Source organism: Fukomys damarensis, unplaced genomic scaffold (assembly GCF_012274545.1).
Source record: "Fukomys damarensis isolate Sample0158 unplaced genomic scaffold, DMR_v1.0_HiC HiC_scaffold_19, whole genome shotgun sequence".
In the NCBI taxonomy this organism is placed as follows: Eukaryota; Metazoa; Chordata; class Mammalia; order Rodentia; family Bathyergidae; genus Fukomys; species Fukomys damarensis.
In genome coordinates, this window is record NW_022900931.1 from 8286139 (window position 1) to 8294978 (window position 8840).

At 48.0% G+C, this 8840-nt stretch overlaps 1 protein-coding gene across 1 annotated transcript in view; it reads right to left on the minus strand.

The window, feature by feature from the left end:
• The window catches only part of Tab1 (TGF-beta activated kinase 1 (MAP3K7) binding protein 1), a 27913-nt gene extending 27788 nt beyond the window's left edge, over positions 1 to 125 (minus strand). Inside the window, exon 1 of the mRNA XM_010612696.3 lies at positions 33 to 125. Within this exon, the coding sequence (XP_010610998.1) occupies positions 33 to 65 (33 nt within the window). The 5' untranslated portion in view covers positions 66 to 125. The remainder of the gene's footprint in view (positions 1 to 32) is intronic.
• Between the last annotated feature and the right edge of the window lie 8715 nt (positions 126 to 8840).

The following is an 8840-nucleotide window of genomic DNA, read 5'->3' on the forward strand; positions in this document are numbered from 1 at the left end:
CCCCCAGCCCGGAGAGCGGGTCGGTTCCTCACACTCTGCAGCAGGCTCCTCCTCTGCGCTGCCATCTTGAAGGGACCCCCGCGGCGCGCCCGCGTCCTGGCGGAGCAACGAGAAAGACGGCTAGAGCGGCCCAAAGAGCTGGGTTGACTGCGTTGGCGGGAGCATAGGCACAGCGCCACCCTGGGGCCGAGGGGGCGTCGGGCCTCCCGGAGGGTGTGCGCACGCGCGCTCTTCCGCTTTCTCTCTTCAGGGTCAGGAAGGATGCAGAGTGCTTGCCTCCTTTACAGTCCTCACGCTCTTACCCCCTCGTTCCTCCCGTTTTCAGTACTGGAGATTGAGCTCAGGGCCTTTCCACTGAGCTACATTCCCGGCCTTTTAAATTTATTTTAATTTTTGAGATAGTGTCTTCCTTAGTCTCTTAAATTGCCCAGGCTACACTTGAAATTGTGATTCTCCTGCCTCAGCCTCTCAGAATCCTGGACTACAAGAATACGTCACGGCGCCCATCCTCCTCTCCTGTCTTTAGGTGTGTACTTTCTCTAGGATGTCTTTCAGATGGGATTCCTAGGGCCCAGGATTAGTGCTCTTTACGAACACAACGGGATAGGAGAGCAAATTATTCACTCACTCAACAGATGTTTGTTGGATTTCTGCACCTGAGCGTGGAGTGATGGCACAGCTGGCAAAAGAGACCTGCAAAAGCTAACGTTTGAACTGGGGAGGCTGGCGTTTATGCACAAGAGAAGTTCCATGTGTTTCTAAATGCTAAGAGAAGTTTACAGATGGTGATGGGAGAGCCTTGGCTAGCAACACAAATATCAGGCCTGTTAGACTGGTGCAGAGGAACCAAGGAAAGAGAGGGTGGGTTCGAAGAGCACAAGGTTCACAGAAGGCTATGTAGCTGGGGCAGAGGCAGAGGAAGAAAGAGCGACGGAGTGTGGGCACCAGTTAGGAGTCTGGCTGTCCATCTGGAGGGCAAAGAAGTTGTTGGCCTCTAAGCAAGCCGTGGACACAGCCCTCTTGGTAGATTCCTTTGACTACTGGTGTGGACAAAACAGATCTTTAGGGTTGGAATAGGGACAGGAACATCAGTTAAAAGACTGTTCCAGGTGAAAAGAAGACAATGGCTGAGTTGGCTGGTGGTAGCAGCTGGCTTTTATTTAGGAGATGAAATCACTAGGACTTGATCATGCACTGGTTGTGTTATGGATGGTTGCTAAGGTTAGTCTGTGTCTCCCAGAAGGTCATTGTTGGGAACTTAGACCCCAAATGCTGATGCTAATTAGAGGTGGGGCCTTTGGGAGGTCATTGGGTTAGATAGGAGGGGGGGTCGTGCTGGCATTTTAGTGACTTTCTGAGAAGAGGGAGAGACCCAAAGTCCTGCACTTGCTTTGTCTTGCCATGTGGTCCTCACCAGACACCAGTGCCAGGCCTCTATTCCTTACAATGTCCCAGTCTCCATTATTTTTTATTGCCACAGAAAATGGACTAAAGTGTGGTGATGGGAAGAGGGGTATTAAAGATTCTCCCAGATTTCTGGCAAAGACAGATAAGTCTGGGGGAAAGGAGGAGTCAAGTGAATAGTTACAGGGGACCAGGGCTCAGAACAGAAGCCAAGTCAGACTTGGTGGTACATGCTTGTAATCCCAGCACTTGGGAGGCTGAATCAGGAGGATCAATGCAAGTTCAAGGCCAGCCTGAACTACGAGACGTTGTCAGAAAACAAAATAAAACAGAAGCGGAATGTGCAAGACAGCAGAGAACGAGCAGCTGAGGGGCAGGGGGTGGACATGAGGCCCACCCAGCCCAATGTGAGGGGTAGTGAGATGCTTTGGAAAGACCTACTTAGCAGATAGCAGAGGGAAACCCGCTAGATTTAGACATCTACAGGGCCCTCAATCCACACATTCAGTAGAATAGGAGGACAGAGCCCCCATGTAGGCAGTTGAGGAATGGCTGGAGGTAGAGGCGTGGAGACTTTAAGAAAGAGACAGCCCTTCACAGTTGGTGTTCTTTGAAGAGACAGAGGCAGGAACTTGGGATGGAGGGAGGATTTTTTCCTTTCAGGTTGGGAAGAACTTGAGCCTGAGCAGCTACTGAAAGGAAGGCTAATAGAGAAGAGCTAGTGATTCAGTAGTGGGGTGGGAGGGAAATCTAGAGCTCATCATCTTGCTGTCTTACCAGCAGAGCTTCACATGGCCCAAAATGACTGCTTGGGCTGCAGCCATTTTGCCCAAGGCCAATCATCAGGGAAGAGGAAGACAGGGAGATGGCACCTCTCTTTCTTCCCTCTTCCTTCCTTTTTAATTAAACAAACATTTATTTGCAAGCACTTTCCCTTTCCTTTTAAGGAGACCTGCGCAGGTTCCACATGCTGCTGCTACTGAAATTTTATTGATTATAACTGAGCCCCATGACCATGCCTAGCTGCAAAGGAGGCTGGAAATGCAGGCTTTATTCCTTCTATTGTCTTTTTTTTTTTTTTTTTTTTTTTTTGTACTTGGGATCAAACTCAGGACCTTGCACTTCAATGAAGATGCAGGCTTTTGACTGAGCTACAGAGCACTCAGGTATAAGCAGGCTTTGCTACTAATGAAGGGTTGGCAAATGTGGGTCAGGAAGCTGTGAGTAGGCTGCCCTAAAGGAGGCAGAAGGGGCCAGGTAATTTGTCAGGTGAGAATCTGGAATGAGGACGGGGAGCCCACCCTACCTGCTGGGATTAAACAAGAAGCTCTGGAAATCCTGATGGGGTGGGAGCTGATGTTCATTACATTCAGATCCCAGCTTGTTGTTTTGTTTTTTGGTTTTTTTGTCCAGCGCTGAAGATTGAACCCAGGGCCTTGTGCATGCTAGGCAAGGGCTCTACTGCTGAGCCACACCCCTAGATCAACAATTTAGTTTTCTAGAAAGATAATAAATACATAATGGAATGCCTACTGTATACAGGGCACTGTTGGATGCTTTTTCATCCATGGAATTATTTATTTCACTTTCCAACCTTGTGAGATGTGTATTAACCTTTTATAAAGTAGGAGGACCCTAATTCAGCAAGTCACCCTACAAATGGATGTCAGGATGTGAACCCAGGTCTGACTGCAGCCTTTCCCAGAAACCTGATGAGGTATGCAGACCCTTTGAGGCTCTTCCCAGCAGAGGCTCCTGTGATTACTTGCAGTTTCCCAAACAGCCTTTTCCTTTCCTGCCTCTACCTTCGGACACATTGTTCCCCCGACCTGGAATGCTTTTCCTGAGTTCCTAGTGACTCCTCAGTGAACTTCAGACTCGCTGTTCCTGTAGCTTATCTAATGCAATCCCTTCTCAAAAATGTTTCTTGATTCATATCCTGAGAATGATACCATTGGTTACTTTTGATTACTTAAAATCATAGTTATTGTTTGCAGTGAACTTCACAGAGGCTGATCTCTGGCAGTTTTGCTCTGGGTTTCCTCGTGGGCTCCAGGAAGCTGCTCAGCAAATATTTCTAATATCAAACTAGTTAAAGAGCCAGGCAGATTAATGGACATTTGTTTAATGAGGAAACTGAGGCATGGCAGTCCCAAGGTCCCCAAGTGATTTAGTGGGGAGCTGAGACTATAGCTTGCGCTGCCAGACTCCCCCCTCAGCCCTCTTTCCACACTCAACCCCCCAAAATAGTTCAGTGGCAGGCTCTTCTTCTGGATGTCCTGGGGTCTGGTTTTTGAGGGATCAAGAAGAGGTTACTGAGCTCTGCGTAGCAATGGGAGAACACGCATTAAATCAGCACTTCCTTTTTGCAGGGCTCTGAGCTCTCAGGGCTGCGAAGAGGAGGCAAGGAAATCTGGTGAGGACAGGCCCCTTCCCCTCTGGGGACAATGGGCCTGGAAACCGAGCTGTAAGGTGGGTCCTGTTTTCCCCAGGACAAGCATGTGTCACAGTAGAGTCAGTTCAAAACATGGGTCTGCTGGAGGAACAAAGATGTCACCACCGCCAGCCTTGATAACCACTTAACAGCCATTGCAAGCTCGGGGGCCTGTCATGGGCATCCAGATGAGTGTGTCACCTGGCATGGACAAAGGTCCCTGATGCATCCTGGAACCCACACATAGCGAAAAACGTGAGATGATCACACCATGGCCTTTCCAAACCACAGACACTGCAGATGGGCGATGTGTCCTCAGGACACCTTCTGGGGGCTAAGAAGGCCCTTGCGCGGTGAGAAACATTGGACACCTCCTCTTACCATAAGATCTGCAGTGTGGCTCTCTACCCTGCACAGTTCCTCCAAGGCACCAGGTTCCGTTCAAACCTTGGTCTGATAAACAGCTGCAACGGCAAGCCTGGCTTGGAGATACTGGCTTACAGGCTGCCCTGAGCACACAGAAGAGTATTGGGAAGGGAGAATAGATTTGCTTCTAGCTGCAATATCCGGTCACCAGTGTTTACAAGGACCTGTCCTCCTACCTCCTTCTTGCACCATGTCCTCAGATTCTCTCTCCCTGCTCTTTAACATCAAGTGGAGACAGCCTGAGCCAGGACAGCAGGCTTCACAAGGTTGCCATCCTCTGGTGCTGTCCCAGGACCCCCAGAGGAGTGCTGCCTAAGGGTTGTCACCTAGATCAACTCTTGATTACTGCCCTCCTCCCTGGACATGGGCATCCGGTGATATCTCCAGGACTCAGCTCCCAGGAGGACACCTATAGACTCAGCATCTTCCCAAATTCCCTAGAACAAGGCTACAACCAGCCTGACAACACTTCCTGCAGGTTTGGAGCAGTTGGGGCAGATTTGAATCAGAGGAGCTGCCACCGTAGCTGGAGGTCTGGAATCCTCCATGGGGACCGCAGTTGCTGGCTTCACTTGTAGCCCTCACTGGTTTTGGTGCAGGGACTGGCTGACAGCATGAATGACCTCGACTGTGTCCCCCGAGCTCAGCAGACCCTGTACCTCTCTCCCCCAACAGGAGAAATCTGGCCTCTGGCGCAAAGCCTGCTTCAGCTCCTGTTTCTGAAGGACATATGGTGGGCATCTTCCTTCTCGAAGGGCTGCTCAGCTCTGCCAGCCTGGCCAGACCATGAGGACAAATGACTGCATCTTCTGATGTCACCTAGAGTCCTGTAGCCCAGTCCAATGGGTCCGTGCTGAAGTGAGTTCCTGCATGTGGGAGCCTGGTGTGGCCTGCCTCCTCCAGCCATCCTCCTGGATGCAGATGGCCAGAGACACACACACACACACACACACACACGCACGCACGCACGCACGCGCGCGCGCTTTTCTCCCATACTGTCAAAAATTTTAAATTCTTTAACATGCTCAATTTATGTAACTAACTATGTAACACCTTAGTCCAAACGGCTGGCTTTGGGCTCCTCTGAGAGCCAGGGATCACACCTGCCTCACCAAGAGGGCCTGTCAAGGTGGCTTTTTGAGAATAAAGGGACAGAAAGAAGGCAAATTCCTTCTCCTGACCTTTGATGCCAAAGCTGCCATCACCTTTGCAGTTTCCAGTTTAGCAATTTTAAGAGGCAACCGCCTGTGGCCCCTTGACAGGACCACTTCATTTGAACTAATTGTGGATAATTTGTAGATTGAAAATGGCATTTCAGCTGGGGATTTAGCTCAGTGGTACGGCTGCCTACCTCGAAAGCGCAAGAACCTGAGTTCAAGCCCTAGTATGCGAGAAAATGGCGTTTCAGTTGGGCATGGTGTTGCATACCTATAATCTCAGCTACTTAGGAGGCCGAAGCAGAAAGATTGCAAGTTTGAAGACAGCCTGGGCGAGTGAGAATCGGTCTCAAAATAAAAAATAGAAAAGGGAGGTGCTATCGCTCATGCCTAGCACGTGCAAGGCTCTGGGCTCCAGCTCCAGGACTGAAAGACTTGTTTTTAAATTTGTTTTAATTTGAATTTCTCTGATTACTAGAAAATTGGACTTTTAGGGATCCATATATTGGCCCATTTATATTTCTTCCTATGCAAATTGTTTCAGTGCTGAAACTATATTTCCATCTGGTTGTATGCTAGAACTATTTCCCCAGTTTTTCATTTTCATTTTATTTACTTTTGTTCATTCTAAACCTTTATATTTTTATGTGGCCAAATGAATATTTTCCTTTATGGTCCCTGCCTTCTGTGATATGCTGAGAAAAACTCTATCTCAAATTTGTATAATTGTTCACTTAAGCAATAATCTCCATATGGAATTCTTATGCATTGTCAGGGATCCAACTTGATTATTTCCAAATACAAGAGCCAAGATCTTATTAAATTCATTTATTGAACAATCTCTTCTTCACCTCCTCTACCTGGAAACACTACCTTTGTGTGTTTTGCTAATCTTAAGCACCAGTGTCTTTGTCTCTAAATCCTTACCTCCCAGAGCTGTTCAGTGATTAAGTGGCATGACCCAGCCAGAGCCTTAGCCTGGGGAAACAGGACCTGCTCCAAAGTATGGGCTCTAGTCCCCTGTTCCCAGTGCCCTATGCCTCTGAGGCTTGACCTTGGGCTGCTGGCATTGATTCTGGTCATACAGAAGGTATTTCAAAGGCTTCGCCATCAAGCCCCAGACTGCTTTCTAGCCTGTGTTCCCCGTGGCCAAGGTGACCTTGTTCATCAGGGCTGAGAGGAGTAGGGTGGGCAGCAGCAATGTATTCTCCTAGGGGAGATGGGGGAGACTTCGAGGAAGCTGACCTTTGAACTGGGTCTAGGAGAGGAGAGGAACAGGTCAGTCACGGGAGCAATAAAGGACAACACAGGCCCAAGGGACACACAATCATCTCTGGGCTGGGAACTGGGCAATGGCAGAAGTCAAGTATGGTGGGAGCTGGGGAGGTTCCAGAAGGAGGCAGTGAAGTTAGCATGGTCAGATTTGCGATTTAGGAAGAGCTGCCCAGGCCAGAAGGGAGGCAGGGAGACCAGGAGGCTCCCCATGAGAGGGGCTGGTGGCCCAGACTGGGTGGCAACCACGAAATGCAAGGAAATGGGAAGGTTTCAAAAATATCGCAGTTGGTACAAGACTGATATTGAGAGTGGAGTAAGCAGTTGGGTGGATGGTGGAGGTGTGCAGGGACGAGAGCACTTGAAGGGGAGCAATCTGAGTCCTGGGAGGTGCTGGGGAACAGAGAAAAGGACCCCAGAGGGAAGAAAGAACACTGAGTCTAAGATGCGCGGAGGCACAGGCATGCGCTCTGGGCCTGTGCTGTGGAGGGAAGGACCCCAAAAGAGGCAGCAGGGAGCAGGGGAGGACGAGCCAGATGATCTGGCAGGTGCGTGTGTGTGTGTGTGTGACTGAGGATGGAACTTAGCCTTCACACTGAGCTACATCCCAGCCCTTTTTAAAAAATTTAATTTTGAAACAGGGTCTCACTAAGTCACTGAGTTGCCCAGGCTAGGTTCAAACTGTGATCCTCCTGCCTCAGCCTCCCAGAGTGCTGGGGTTGCAGGAATGAGCCCCACAATGGTTTGGGAGATGCTTGATTTCTTGAAGAAAGGAACAATCTTGGACCAGACTGTTCCCACAGAAATGAGATGGGTGTGTCTTTTATTTTGTGAAAAAATAAAACAAAATTTTATAACAAAAGAATAGGAGAACAATAGTTATATACCACGTACCATTACCTTCAAAGCAGTTATTTAAGAGAAAAAAAAATTCTTTCTTACAAAGAAGCAAACAGGTAATAGCACAAAACTTTCTTTTCAATGAACTAAGAGGGAGTGCTTTTTTTTTTTTTTGTCCCAGGATTGGACTCAGGACTTTGCTCTTGTGAAGGAGGCACAGTGCCAATGAGCTAAATCCCCAGCCCAAAGGGAGAGTGCTTTTTAGCAAAAGGGTGAATCCAGGGAAAGGAGGAAGTTTGGGGAGATTCATTCATCCATCATCAACCCTCAATTAAACATTTTTATATGTGAGGTCCTGTTGTACCTGGAGAGAGCAATAATAAAATCCCTGTCCTCGTGAGATATGCCTTTATTACAGGCAGTTAAATTAGATAGAAATGAATATACAGTCAGAGAGGGACTGGGCTCTCAAGAAAGTCAGTGGAAAAATAAAGACTTCAGAATTGTGGCTGGAGGTGCATCTGAACAAGGCCAGGAACCCATGTAAAGACACAGTGGCCAGGTCTCCATGCCTCCTGAGGGAGAAGAAGCCCAAGTATCAGTCACCCAGTACAAAATGCCTTTGTTCTTTCCATGAACCCTTGCTATGTGACTGGTTTCCCTACTGGATCAATATTAGCTAAGTGGCTATACTTGTGATCCTATAAATTGATTATAGTTTGACCCACATTGTACACATGTGATTTTTTTTTTTTCTTTTGGTACTGGGGATCGAATGTGAGTCCTTGCGCTTGCGAGGCAGGCAGCAGAACCACTGAGCTAAATCCCTGGCCCAAGCTGATTTGTTTGTTTGTTTTTTGTTTTTTTGAGACAGGGTCTCACTATGTAGTTGAGACTGACCTGGAACTCACTATGTAGCCCAGGCTGGTCTCGAACTCACAGCGATCCTCCTGCCTCAGCCTCCCAAGTGCTGGGATTATGGGATTACAGGTGTGCGCCACCATGCCCAGCCTCTACTGCTTTTTAAACAAGAGGCTCTGTTTTCATTTTGCACTTGGCAAAAAACAAACAAACAAACAAACAAACAAAAAACTCATTTTGAAAACTAGTATTTTTTTCCAGTACCAGGAATCAAATTCAGGACCTTGCACTTGGCCAGGAAGGTGTGGCACTGCCAAGCTAAATCCCTAGTCTGAAAACTAGTATTTTTTTAAATATATACATTTTTTTATATATATACATTTTTTTTTTTGAGACAGAGTCTTGCTTTGTACTTCAGGCTGTTCCTGAACTCAGTATGTAGCCCA